At 42.3% G+C, this 13,134-nt stretch overlaps 2 protein-coding genes across 2 annotated transcripts; both read right to left on the bottom strand.

The window, feature by feature from the left end:
* Positions 1 to 2,643: 2,643 nt before the first annotated feature.
* LOC131886013 (serine-rich adhesin for platelets-like) lies at positions 2,644 to 8,600 on the bottom strand. The gene is made up of 2 exons (XM_059234217.1): positions 7,163 to 8,600; positions 2,644 to 7,048 (listed from the first exon to the last, which is right to left on the bottom strand). The coding sequence occupies exons 1-2, from the start codon at positions 8,472 to 8,474 to the stop codon at positions 2,724 to 2,726; spliced, it is 5,637 nt and encodes a 1,878-aa protein (XP_059090200.1). The 5' UTR covers positions 8,475 to 8,600; the 3' UTR covers positions 2,644 to 2,723.
* A 68-nt stretch (positions 8,601 to 8,668) lies between these two features.
* On the bottom strand, positions 8,669 to 12,164 carry LOC131886019 (glutamate-rich protein 3-like). The gene is made up of 7 exons (XM_059234228.1): positions 11,704 to 12,164; positions 11,417 to 11,644; positions 11,056 to 11,186; positions 10,487 to 10,998; positions 10,231 to 10,411; positions 9,395 to 9,567; positions 8,669 to 9,318 (listed from the first exon to the last, which is right to left on the bottom strand). The coding sequence occupies exons 1-7, from the start codon at positions 11,857 to 11,859 to the stop codon at positions 8,867 to 8,869; spliced, it is 1,833 nt and encodes a 610-aa protein (XP_059090211.1). The 5' UTR covers positions 11,860 to 12,164; the 3' UTR covers positions 8,669 to 8,866.
* Positions 12,165 to 13,134: the final 970 nt, after the last annotated feature.

Here is a 13,134-nt window from a genome sequence, read left to right as displayed (position 1 = left end):
ATATTTAAAGAAAAAAATGTTGGATTATTATTTTTCACGATCTTCTTGCTCTTTGAGCTGTGTGCAATCCCAGATCTTTGCCCTCAGTTGGGTCTGTTGTAAAGGGATTCGCTGCTTTTGGATGAAGTTCTTCTCTTACCAACGATTTGATGATGGACATCAAAAGACGCACCCACTTTCCTGGGCCTTTTGCCGGTCTTCAGAAGGCCTTTAGTTTGGGTCCTGACATCAAGACAACTCTCTCTTGCATTTTAGACCAATGTTTTAGTGGCAAACGACGGGAGGGTCACCAACCGCCTTTACATTAAAATTAGATCATTTGCAGTATGACAGTAATGTAAGTCTAGGGCACTACTGTATGTGCTCAACACTTCCTTTAATGAAAGCTTGAGGTTTAATGTCAAACAAACCTTTGAGCGGGGACAAACACTGCCCTGAATTCTTTTACACTCACCCTCTATTTCTCCTAAATTTGCATTAAACATGACCAAAACCCTTTAGTTTCCTAGAAAATCCTCAGTTTCAGGTAACTTTGTTTAAAATTCATGAATCATTTTTTGTCCAAAAATGACCAAAATAGTTGAAACCTTAATCTAGCCTAAAAATATCTTTCCGACCCCTAGTAATAACGTATGATTTTCTGTTTTATTTGCAACCTCGAGCAAATTTAGATTCACTGCTCTGTATTGATAGAGAACCATTTTGAAATTTGAAGAAAGTTATTTTGAATATAGTAAACATAACATAAAAAACCACTGAGTCTACAAGATCTCAAGTTCGTAACTATTCCGCACAGGGAAAGTGAAATAAGGCTAATGGGATCCAGAACACTAACAAAAATACTTCTAAAATCAAATATTTGTTCATAACTAAACTTATTGGCTGCGGGAAAATACTCTTACCCGGATAATTCTAGACAAAGTAATACATTTTAGCCATCAACACCTTTTTGAATTTTAGAAATTGTGGAGTCTGCCTGAGCTTGTTGCCCAACTCACCACCACTGAACACGTTTACTATGCACCTTGTTGCAAAGAAATGAAATCTCTACAAACGCTGAGTTTGAGCTAAAATGACTTTCAAAAGGATTTTTCTCTTCGAGGCTTTGGAGTTAAACTGAGGGGGGAAATGAGCCCCGGAAATGAGATGATTGTGATGCAGCTTACTTATTATTCTCCCATTACACAGGGTAGTCTTAAATTGGGGTCCCTAACTTTTCATGATAATTTAGCAGTTTTAGTTTTTGGTAGAGAAGCAAAAACATGTTCAGGCTGCCATCAAAATGTTTGAGATGGACTATTTTTCGAAACTAGACCATGCGTACTTTAGATGGGGGTGATTGACATTCCCCGATGTAGTTTCATACGGAGAAGATCAAAACAATTTGCATGAAACTCGTCAGATTTTCTTTAAAACTCTATTGATGAAAGATGTTAACAACAGAAAGTAGTCACTGATTATGTTCTGATTAATGCTTTGTCTAACATGGGACACTAATATTTGCAGCCCTGCAGTATTTTCGTAACAGCCCTCAACTAAGGTTTCGTCAAATATTTTTATAGTTCTCTTTGCTCGAAAATATCTACACTTTAGAATCACTCTAACCTCATTGGAAGACTGCAACAATGAGACTGTCAGGACTACCTAAAACCAATGGCATTTCTTTGGAAAGGTCGGGCTCTTGATGATAAAGTATTCATAAGTTACACCAATTGTTTGCTTATTGCTCCCATCTATAGTAGGACCGTCTCAAAGCCCATTTCTTTCAAGGCAACAACGTTGTTTCGCAGTTTTGGAAGCCCATCCAGAATAGGAGCTTCAAATCAGTCAATCTAATGTATAGCTATTCCAAACAAGACAGAAAAATAATGATGAATTAACAAATGGCGTTAAGCAGCTATCCCCCTTCCCTCGACTTGAAATGTTTGTTCGGGCTGGCGAGGAAAATTGCATTGTTGTGCCTTGCGGATGCATGCTAGTGCTAGGGCGAATCTGGCCTCAAGTGCGATTCGTGCGAGCCCTTTCATGTTCCAATTTTTTGCCGGACTCAAGTCCCGCAGATAACTCGAAACCTTTGCTGGACTCTAGCCCGCCCAAAAGATTGATTTTGCAAAACTAAATTTGGCCTATGCAATCACCTAACAAGGGCTCGCTCGCATCCTAAATGGTCAATTCATGACGGCCGAAAGCCCTTTTTTGAACGAATCCGATAGAAAAAAATGACAATCTCATTATTACCCGTCCGGCCTCGAATCCGGTCAATTTCTCCAAATTCATGTGAAAGGCTCGAGTGCACTCGGACTACATATGCGCTTGGTTATCCCGCACGTGGAGTGGCTATGCTTTTGTGTGTGAAATCGAGTGTTCAATAATGGATATTTACGAAAGCCATCCAACTCATTTAGTGTGCGTGAACTTGGGTATAAAACAATGAGAATTGATGAACGTGACAGCAAAATTGTCCAAAAAAATTAGGGCATTCACCTAGAGGGGGGGTGGAGTATCATATTTGAAAAACACTCCCTTTGACACAACTCATTGACGTCGGTAGATCATCTAGGGAGACGGTGCCATTTTTGACGGGCGCGAAGAATGAAGTATTTATGATGCTGTGTTGCAAAAATTAAATGAACGTAGAAAAACTTCATAGAAAAATCTGACTCATTCGCAAAAGATTACGTACAAAAAGGACAATATACGTGTGTGAACATTTTGGTTGAAAATTAACTTGTCGATGACATCGTTGCAGATGAAGAGGAGGAGCTAGCTTCAGTTGAATTTGAGTCCGAAGTGATCGCTTCAGGAGACACGGAGGACCTTTTGACTCTCTTCAGAGCTTTGGAACTCGTCATGGACTCGGAAGAAGAGCTGGTTCCACTAGTAGGTTTCTGTTTCAAATTTTGGGCGCTAACTTCTTTTTGGTTGCTCTTTTTTGACCCTGACGAAGATTTAGAGCTCTTGCTAGTATTACTTGAAGAGCCTTCTCCACTTGTGGTACTCGATTGGGAGGACGACGATTTGGATAGTGATCGAGATGAGTTTGACACTTTATTATTTTTGACTCTGGGGGTCAAGATCATGACGCCTAAAATCTGTTTAAGAAATGAAAATGGAGTCTTCTTTGGATTAAGGCCAATCGAATTGCTTTCCTCCGAAGACGGGGTTGAGGTCTCAGAATCAGAGTCTGAATCTGACTTTGGCTGAACATGAAGTACTTGAAGGCTGTGATTAGAGGGAATTTCTTTGTGCGGGTCTGACAGTTCTGGAGACTTCATAGATGCTTTGTCTTCCACTATACTCACAATTGGGGCAACTTTAATGACTCCATTTAAAGCGGGAATTTCTTCGGCTTTCTTTGGACCGTTAATGGGCGAGTTCTGTGAGCTCACACTTGTCCCACTATCATTATCCTGGAGCTTTTCGAGGAGAACATTTTTTATCTCACTAGAATCATTGGTATCATTGGTATTGGTAAGTGACACTGTTTTAGATTTATCTGGACTTTCCACTGATGTCCCACTATCAGATTCAGTGCCACTAGAATCAGAATCACTTTCACTGTCGTCCGTATAGTCATTAGCACTATCAATATTGGCCACTGAGGGTGTGGCCTTAGCTGAGTCAGACGAAACAGGTTTAGAATGGTCGACTTTGGGGTTACTGACTCCTGAATCAGATTCCGAATCTGAACTTGATGAATCTGAGTCACTTGAAGATGAAGTGTCAGAGGTAGCAGACACGTTCAATGAATGAATTGAACCAGATGTATTTATATGACCCTGGTTAGTGGCGTCTTGGGAGTCATTGGATTTTTTTGATCGCGTACTCTTCCTAACTTGCATGCCTCTGTAACCAGATTGGATGGATGTGGCAGCTCTTTGAATTTCAGGATCATTCAAGTCAAAGTCAAATGCTTCAACGGGTATTCCCTTCGACTTGTAACTGTTCCTTACTTGCATGCCGCGGAACCCAGCTTGAATTTTAGTGGCAGCTTCATCCATTTCTGCCTGCGAGTGGGGGAAAGGACTATGGCTTACCAGTTGGCCCTTAATTTCTGCAACGTTCTTGCGAGCATGCATACCTCTATAGCCTGCTTGTATAGAGACAGCAGCCTTTTCAATTTCTAGGTCTTGGATTTCGGAATCATAGTTTGGAGGAAGTCGCATTTCCTGAACTCTTCTGCGCGCTTGCATACCTCTATATCCAGCTTGTATAGTGGTGGCAGCGTGTTCAACATCAATGTTTAGTGGACTATCGTCGCCCTTGGGCACTCGCATTGAATATATGTCAAGCTCAATTTCGGGATCCTCGACGTTGACATGAGTTGAACCTTTAGAGGATTCATCACAATCCGGTGTCTCCAGAATTCTTCGAGCAATGGAATCATTTTCTTTCCTGATTTGCTTGACTTTTTGTCTCGCTTTCATGCCCCTAAAACCAGATTGTATCTTAATGGTAGCAGTTTCCCTTTGCATCTGTAATTCATCATCGATTGAGGACATTGCTGAAGAATTCGACGAGGTAGAGGAAATGGATGAAGAGGATACACAAGTTGACGAACCAGAGGAAGATAGATTTGGGGCGCTTGGAGTGGTGACATTAGGCCTAACATCTTTGACAGTTTCTTCAGCAGATGCCAACTTACTTATTGAAGAGGAACTTGAATCGGAAGATTCGTCATTGCTCTCTTCATCTGATGAGCTTGAAACAACACCTCCTTTTTCTTTTCTCAAGCTCAATTCTTTTCTAGACTGCATGCCCCGATATCCAGCTTGAATTTTAACTGTTGCTTGTTCTCTTTCTACACTTTCAAGATCCAGATCTCTTGGAGGCACGGATTTTTCAGGGGAGGACCTGATTTTAGAAAACATATCTTCAGATACAGAGGAGGCAGAGGACGTTCCAATTGCTCCGATGAGATGCCTAGCAATGGAATCATTTTCTTTCTTAATTTGCTGCACTCTTTGACGTGCTTTCATCCCTCTGTAACCGGACTGGATTTTTATTGTAGCCGCTTCGCGTTGCATCTGCAACTCGTTCTCTTCCGACGAGTTTGAAGACGATTCTGATCTTGACGAGGATCGTGAAGAAATTTCTGATGTTCTAACGTCATTTGACTGCACATCGAAGTCACCTTCAGTTGGAGTGCTTCTAATTGACCTTTGTTCTCCCGGTGAGTTTGTGGATGAAGATGAATCACTTGAATTAGAAGATGACGAACTTGAAACAGTCGTAGAATGTAATTTGGCTGGTTTGACAATGCTCCTCTCACTTTGCGACAACAATTGCCTAGTTTGCATTCCCCGAAACCCAGACTGAATTTTCGTGGCAGCCTGATGCATTTCTAGTGACTTGGACTTCTTTTCTCTTGCCAATTGAGAATCAATACCTTTAGAAGATATTGCAGAGGAAGAATACGACGAGGTTGAGGAGGACGATGATGTAGACGAGGTAGATCCTTTGCTTATTACACTCGCCAAAGAAGAAACCGATTTCTCAACATCAATCTCATCAAGTTCAGACTTTGCACTCATTGCTTTGACTTTCTTGCGATCCTGCATTCCACGGAAGCTTGCCTGAATTTTGGTGGTTGCTTGTTCCACATCTGGATCATCCATATCAATGTCAATGACATCTTCAGAGGCTTGGATCTCAACTGGTGGAGCTTCTTCATGCATAGCTTTGACTTTCTTGCGATCCTGCATTCCACGGAAGCTTGCCTGAATTTTGGTGGTTGCTTGTTCCACATCTGGATCATCCATATCAATGTCAATGACATCTTCAGAGGCTTGGATCTCAACTGGTGGAGCTTCTTCATGCATAGCTTTGACTTTCTTGCGATCCTGCATTCCACGAAAGCTTGCCTGAATTTTGGTGGTTGCTTGTTCCACATCTGGATCATCCATATCAATGTCAATGACATCTTCAGAGGCTTGGATCTCAACTGGTGGAGCTTCTTCATGCATAGCTTTGACTTTCTTGCGATCCTGCATTCCACGGAAGCTTGCCTGAATTTTGGTGGTTGCTTGTTCCACATCTGGATCATCCATATCTATGTCAATGACATCTTCAGAGGCTTGGATCTCAACTGGTGGAGCTTCTTCATGCATAGCTTTGACTTTCTTGCGATCCTGCATTCCACGGAAGCTTGCCTGAATTTTGGTGGTTGCTTGTTCCACATCTGGATCATCCATATCTATGTCAATGACATCTTCAGAGGCTTGGATCTCAACTGGTTGAGCTTCTTCATGCATAGCTTTGACTTTCTTGCGATCCTGCATTCCACGGAAGCTTGCCTGAATTTTGGTGGTTGCTTGTTCCACATCTGGATCATCCATATCTATGTCAATGACATCTTCAGAGGCTAGGATCTCAACTGGTGGAGCTTCTTCATGCATGGCCTTGACTTTCTTGCGATCCTGCATTCCACGGAAGCTTGCCTGGATTTTTGTGGTTGCTTGTTCCACATCTGGATCATCCATATCTATGTCAATGACATCTTCAGAGGCTTGGATCTCAATTGGTGGAGCTTCTTCATGCATGGCCTTGACTTTCTTGCGATCCTGCATTCCACGGAAGCTTGCCTGGATTTTTGTGGTTGCTTGTTCCACATCTGGATCATCCATATCTATGTCAATGACATCTTCAGAGGCTAGGATCTCAACTGGTGGAGCTTCTTCATGCATGGCCTTGACATTTTTGCGATCCTGCATTCCACGGAAGCTTGCCTGAATTTTAGTGGTTGCTATTTCCACATCTGGATCATCCATATCAATGTCAATGCTTTCATTTTTTTCGCTACCTCGATCTTGCGCTTCTTGGTCGATCCGTTTTGAAATCACTGATTCCCCATCATTATCATCAGATGTTGATGATGATGATGACGATGAAGAACTTGTCTCAGACATGGATCCGATCTCTGAGGTGGATTCAATGCCTTCACATGAGTCAACGCTAGATGGGGTTTCAATTTTGTCGGAAATATAATTTTGTTCGTCTTCAAGTTTGCGGACAGGGCTTGTGGTGAGGGACGACTCTTCTTTGGTTTCTATGATAGAAGAGGATGAAGATGACGAGGACTTGGCTCGAGAATTGAAAAACAATCTTTTTAGTAACGCCAGGGCTTGGAAATGAGTTATTTTACTTTTGAGGGCTGCCTTACCTCGGCTAGCATCAGAATTACTTGTTACCGATGAAGCAGATGTGTAGGGTGACGAAGAGTTGGTTTCTCTCCCTTCTGTTGCAGCCTCTGTTTCCGTTTTAATGAGCGTAGGCTGTTGTTGATCTCGTCCTTTCAAGTCAGGAATATTGATTTCAGTTTCTCCAGAACCTGACTTTGAAAAATGAACGCCCACTGATTCGTTCACTCCTGTCTCGGTGGCATGAATTTCAGCCACTTCCACAATTTTGGACGTAATTACTATTGGATGTGTATCAGTAGTGTTTGAGCTTGAATCGGATGAATCCGTTATTTGAGATGCGACTTGGCCTGTCATTGTTGGCATGTTCTGTGCCACGTGTGAATCTGAAATTGGTTCTTGGTATGTTTCACACTGACTGGAACGATGGACACTCTCTGGAACAGCCATTAAAGATTTGCTCAGAGTTTCAATGTTGGTCTGTGAGCCAGAGTTCTCAACTTCTGTAAATGCCTGAGACCCCGTTGTCATTGTGATCAGAGGATCGTTTTGAGCCGACGCCTCCCTGGTATCATCTTTTACTTGAACTCCCTTCTCGTGAAGTTCGGCCAGATCCACTTGAGAACCCGAGTCAGCTGTTTCTTCAATGGCTTGCACAGACCGTTCAAAAAGCTCCGGTGCTTTTTTTCGGATGGATCTGCTACTGGTAGCGAGACTCGAGGAATTTGATGAGCATTGCTCAGATGTACCCTTTGATGGCACTGATGAGGAAATACTTTCCTCTGTTTCTTGCTCATGGTCATGCTTTGGAGCATTTTTGTAAGAGAAGAAGAGCCTCCCAACCAATGCTAAAGCCTGGAAATGTGATAATCTTTTGCGTGTTTCTTCTACGATCTGTTTTTGTTTGATAAGCTCGTCATTCTCACTAGAAGCTGTCAAAAGAAGATTGCTCACATCTTGACCTTCCAAATGAGCGTCCTTCAACTTTCTGTCCACCACAACCATTTTCCTCACGTCCTCGCCCGTCTTCCACTTTAAATCCGACTTGGTTGACTCAGAGTCCTCCACTGATGAAGAATCCGATGTCTCCTCGCTACTGCTGTCCTCGTCGTCGTCCTCATCAGCGTCCTTTGCTTCTTCATTATTATTTTGGTCATCAGGTCTATTTATTTCGTCAACAATCGAGGGAGCTTCATCCACAGTGTCGTCCTCGGTGGAGTCAGCTTTAGGCTTATGACTCTTTTGACGTTGTTCTTTGGCACGAATAAGATCTTCAGATGCATTCAACCCTTCCTTGTAGTTATCTTCCAGCTTTTGTTTAACTTCCACTTTCATTCTGGTTCTCGTCACAGGAGAGGCTTGCTGAAAAGAAATGATTTCAAGATGAGGAATACAAGGGAGAAACTGAGAGTCTGATTAAGCGCCTTTTGTGAAGGAGCGGATGCACCATGCAGCTGTTAAGTTTTTGAATCGAGCAATCCATGGGTGACCGGACGATTGATAAATAAAACACGGACATTAGATATTTAGGCAATAAGTGGAATGGGTTTATTTTAAAGTGAAAAAGAAGAATTAGCAGACATACTTTTATATGATCAGGTCCTTTATGAGTTTATTGAGTGCTATGTTGGTCTGTTTTGTTTCCACGTGGTACGAGTTGTGATATTTTACAAAGGCTTCCCTCGGAAGCGATACTGTTTGGCATAGGACAAGTTGATATTCGTCTACTATCTTACTTTATTTTTCATGATCTTGTTCTTGCCCTGTTTATTCTTGGTTTCTTGATATTTTGATTTTTCCTCTTGATCACTTTCGTCCTTGTTGTCATCTTCCAAAGCCTCTTCCGATTTTGAACCAGGACTAGACTCGGAATCAGATTCGGAATCTGATCGTTCGTCATTCTGATTGGACCTTTGTGAGAGTTCAATGTCTTCCTCACTCGATTCGTCGGCAACAGAAGAGTAGTCATCCAACTCTGGGACAGGCGAACCGGTATCATCCTGCCGACCATTGTGCTTGGGGGCCGACTTTGGACGTGATTTCCGGTGAAACTTTGCGTTGTTATGGTTTGTGTTGTCGGTACGAGACTTTGGTGTTAATTGATTCCGTTTTCTCCTCATTGGGGTTCGATATTTACTGTGCCGCACCAATGGGCTTAGATCGTCGTCTGATTCCGACCCTGTTCAAGTGTCGAATTGTTCTAGTATAGGAATTTGCGACACCTTTTTTTAAGTTATTTTTTTTTATTTTCTTACCTTCAGAGGTTAAGGTTCGGGTCTTCCTGGAACGGGATTTCTTCACCACGGCACTTGGTTGGTCAGATATCGCAGACGGTGGTCTCCTGTTACCAAAGCGGTCATAAACACCTCTACGTTGGCTAATTCGAGCGGAAAGCTTTCGAGCGACAGGGTCACTTTCCACTAAACACCTGCAGAATAATCAGTTTGGAATCGTCAGAGTTGAAGAGAACGATTTCGGGTTCCTGGTCTGATAGTGACATTGAAATAGTCATCAATCCTCCCAAGGTTAAACAAAACATGCTAAAACTTTCTTCAACTATATTACAGGATATTGGTGTACTGTAGAGAGTCAGCACTAAGAAAAAAATTGAAAAACAAATATCGATCATTTTGTTACACATTGCCTCGTCCTCGATCTTGAATTAGTTCTCGTGTCAAGCTGACACCTTGTCGTACAAAGGAGAGAGTGCGTAACAGCTCAAGGAGTACAATGTTCCCTATTCTCCCTCCCTTCGTTCCTCCCTTGTACTTCAACTCTGGAAATGGCTCCTATTGAGCACACCAGAAATGGCAGTAGCTTAGGGGGAAAAGTTTGTTGAAGATGGACAGCCATATTCTAGGTTTGATTAGTCCAGCAAAGAAGGATTGCACCGGCAAGAAGGCAGTAGACAATGTAATTTCCTGACTGAATCGTTTTCTAGCTTGTATACAGTTTCCAGCAACCCCTTCTGTTCTTCCCCTTTCTTACCTTAAAGGCTAAGAATTGTTTCCCCCTGGTAGATCTAGCAACCCAAGATCAAACATTCCATTGCAGCCTTTTTGCGACGAATTCTTTCAGGTTATAAACTCACCTTAAGCATGGAACAGGCTCCTCCATTTCGACCAATTGAAAGCTCCCCCTTCCCAAGCGGGTTCCTGGAGCTCGTTTGGCTTCACAGCACACGGAGAGTCGGACATGGCATTGGCGGTTGACGTAGATGGTCAAACTGAAAGGGAAGCCCTCAACCCTCCTTGACGTGAATTCGAAAGTCTCTGCAATGTGGAAATTGGGACAAGTTTCAGTTGGGCTTGAGTGGGGTGGGGCAAAAAATCAAGCCAAAAGCTTACCTCCGACCTGAATGAATCCATTGAACACTTCCAGAACGTAGGAACCTCGAGGCTGTTGAACAATGGTCACTTCATCAATTTGCGAGGGTAGCGCCAACATTTTACGACGGCGCTTTCGAGAAGCCTTATAACGAGAACGAGAGTTGTTCCCGATATCACTGGGGTCCGAAAGTCCCACGTACTGAAGGACCACTTTGGTTTTGAGATACTCATCCTCTTTGTAATTTGGATGGGATTGAGATCGAAGTCGTGACCGACGATTACTTTTAGGTCGCGACCTAGGTGGGGCTGTAAATGGTCTGCTCTTCTTCGACGGATCTTTGCTCGATACGAATTGGGTCTCGGGAATTTCAATGTTCCGAATCGGTTGATGACTTTGTTGTTCAGGGGGCCGATCTGCACTTTTCGATCTTTGATTTGTCACCTTTGGATATCCGTATCTTGAGGTCAAATTCAATCTTTTGGCACTATGGGCCCGTTGGTGGGTGTGAAGACGAGGAGATCCGCGATATCTACGCCAAAAAGCGATATTAATCGACATCTTTTGAAGGTATGTTACGGTCGTTTACCTTATGGGCGCTGATTGCGGTCTAAGTATGTACTCAATCTCAAAATTCAAGAAATTAATTAGATGCTCCACATCTGACCTGTTGGTATCAGAGATCTTAGCCAACAGTGTATTCTGATCCACCCAAGCGTCCTAAAAAGATGGGTTTATCTTTAAACAAGAGGTTCTTCAACTTTTTGCACAAGACGATAAAAACTGGTGGGAATCAATTATTGGCAATTAAACTTCAGCCATTTTTTAGACTTCCAAATGTTCCTTTAAATGTACTCAAGATCTGATTCTAAACACAAATAGCGATGCTCTTGGCTCATTTTGATAGAATGGAATTCGAACGAGGTTGTTGGATTCTTAACTGTACTCACTTTCACTTCTTGAGCCTTGTCCCGTGTCTCGTCCGTTTCTTCTCGTTTCTTCTCGCGAGCATCGTCATCTTTTTGTTGTTGCCTCAGTTCCATTTTGGCTCTTCTCGAGTCAACTGGCCTCATTTGAAGTAGTTCTCCTTGTTCTTCGGCCTCTCGACGACATCTTTCCCAAGCGATATTTTGTTTGCGCCACTCCCTTTCATTGATGATCTTCCCATGGGACGTGACCTAATTTGAAATCGTTAGCCTAACATAATTGGGATGGATTCAACCAATGTGAGCTTTACCTGGTTGTTCTTATTGAGGTGAGTTCTGCGAGCCGGATGTTGGAAAAAATGCTTGAGATGTCGGTCCCGCAGGCTGTTGTAGGAACCAATGTAATCTGGATGCCACTGCTTGAAGAAGCGCGATTGGCACTCTTGACTGGATTGATTGGTGAACATGATGATCACCTATCACCTATCAAGCGCAATCGATTAATTACACTTGATTGGAAAACTTTTTGGCACTTGTGGAACCACCCTAGTGTTGAAACACTGGGGACTTGGATACTGATCTTTTATTGGTCTCCTATCTTGCACTACATCTTTCGGTTGTTTGTCCACCTAATTCCTAGACCATCAGGAGGAAAGCTAGTGTTCGAGTGTCCTCTTTGACTACAGCACTCGTCGTTGTTCCCACCAGGAAAAGAATTTCCAGAGTTTGATCCATAATCTGATCTTGAACCTAAAGACAGGTAGGGACGATCCAATGCGCTCTCGGGCTGGCCTTTTCACTTACTTCTCGGTCGAGGAACGCTAAGATAGTGAGTTAGTGAGTGGACCAATGAATGGCGAAAGGCTGAGACCGTCCTTGCACCGTCTTCATAGAAAGGCTCCTTTTATTGGTCATTTAGAACCTTTCTTTTCGAACTTTGCTAGTTGTTGTTGTTATTATCATAATGTTACATTTGACGCTTTTGTTTTCAGATTGAATTGTAAGCACTAACATGGGAACTGTCAACTCTTTTTTTAATGCCTACTTTTCGGCACTTCCTTCATTTCTGCTAAATTAATGTTTTGGTTGGATTTATGATTTAGCGATAGTTTGTTCAAAATTTCTTAGGTTTGACTATTATATCACTTAAAATAATTACGTTATTCTATAAACTTGAAACTTCATCATTTTCATTGCACTCTTTAATAATACAGAATATGCATTACCAAGTAATTTATAATCCCTCTTGTTACTGTTAGCTTTCATTTGCCTAGTATGCCCATCTTTAATGATCTCCTCAGTTAAATCCTTTATACTTTCGTATCAGTGCTGAGTAGAACGTATTTTCAAACACACATCATAACGTCTGAACTTTCAAACTTCCATGAAACAAACTAGGCTGTCTCGAAAAGTTCAGGGCATTTTATTTATCTTAATTTAGTGCAGCCACGTTGTAACCTGCGTGCAGAATACGCTCAATCCCATTTCCTAAGGTACAAAATCGTTTCCGAGGGGAACAACGAAACACCAAGAAAGCCGAGAAAATGTTTCGCCAAGGTGGTCTGTAAGGAGGTGTGTTGGTCGGTTTCGGCTCCCCTCCTTCTTCGGGAAGAACAATGGACAAGGGGGACACAGAAGATCTTACAGAGTAGATGAAATGTGGAGAGCAAATATATCATGGCACTTTGAATTGGCAGAACGGACCGAGGGTACATTATTGACTGTACTTAGTTGGCATACTG

The sequence above is a fragment of the Tigriopus californicus genome, chromosome 9 (genome assembly GCF_007210705.1).
Source record: "Tigriopus californicus strain San Diego chromosome 9, Tcal_SD_v2.1, whole genome shotgun sequence".
Lineage (NCBI taxonomy): Eukaryota > Metazoa > Arthropoda > Copepoda > Harpacticoida > Harpacticidae > Tigriopus > Tigriopus californicus.
This window is presented reverse-complemented; position numbering and strand designations above follow the sequence as displayed.

What these genes read in the sequence shown, in the direction of transcription:
- LOC131886013 (XM_059234217.1), bottom strand. Translation starts at nt 8,474, where the DNA reads ATGAAAGTGGAAGTTAAACAAAAGCTGGAAGATAACTACAAGGAAGGG. An exon ending in TAATTCTGATGCTAGCCGAG is followed by an intron (nt 7,049 to 7,162) that starts GTAAGGCAGCCC and finishes CTTCTATCATAG; the next exon opens with AAACCAAAGAAGAGTCGTCC.
- LOC131886019 (XM_059234228.1), bottom strand. Translation starts at nt 11,859, where the DNA reads ATGTTCACCAATCAATCCAGTCAAGAGTGCCAATCGCGCTTCTTCAAG. An exon ending in ACCTCAATAAGAACAACCAG is followed by an intron (nt 11,645 to 11,703) that starts GTAAAGCTCACA and finishes ATTTCAAATTAG; the next exon opens with GTCACGTCCCATGGGAAGAT. An exon ending in ACAAGGCTCAAGAAGTGAAA is followed by an intron (nt 11,187 to 11,416) that starts GTGAGTACAGTT and finishes CCATCTTTTTAG; the next exon opens with GACGCTTGGGTGGATCAGAA.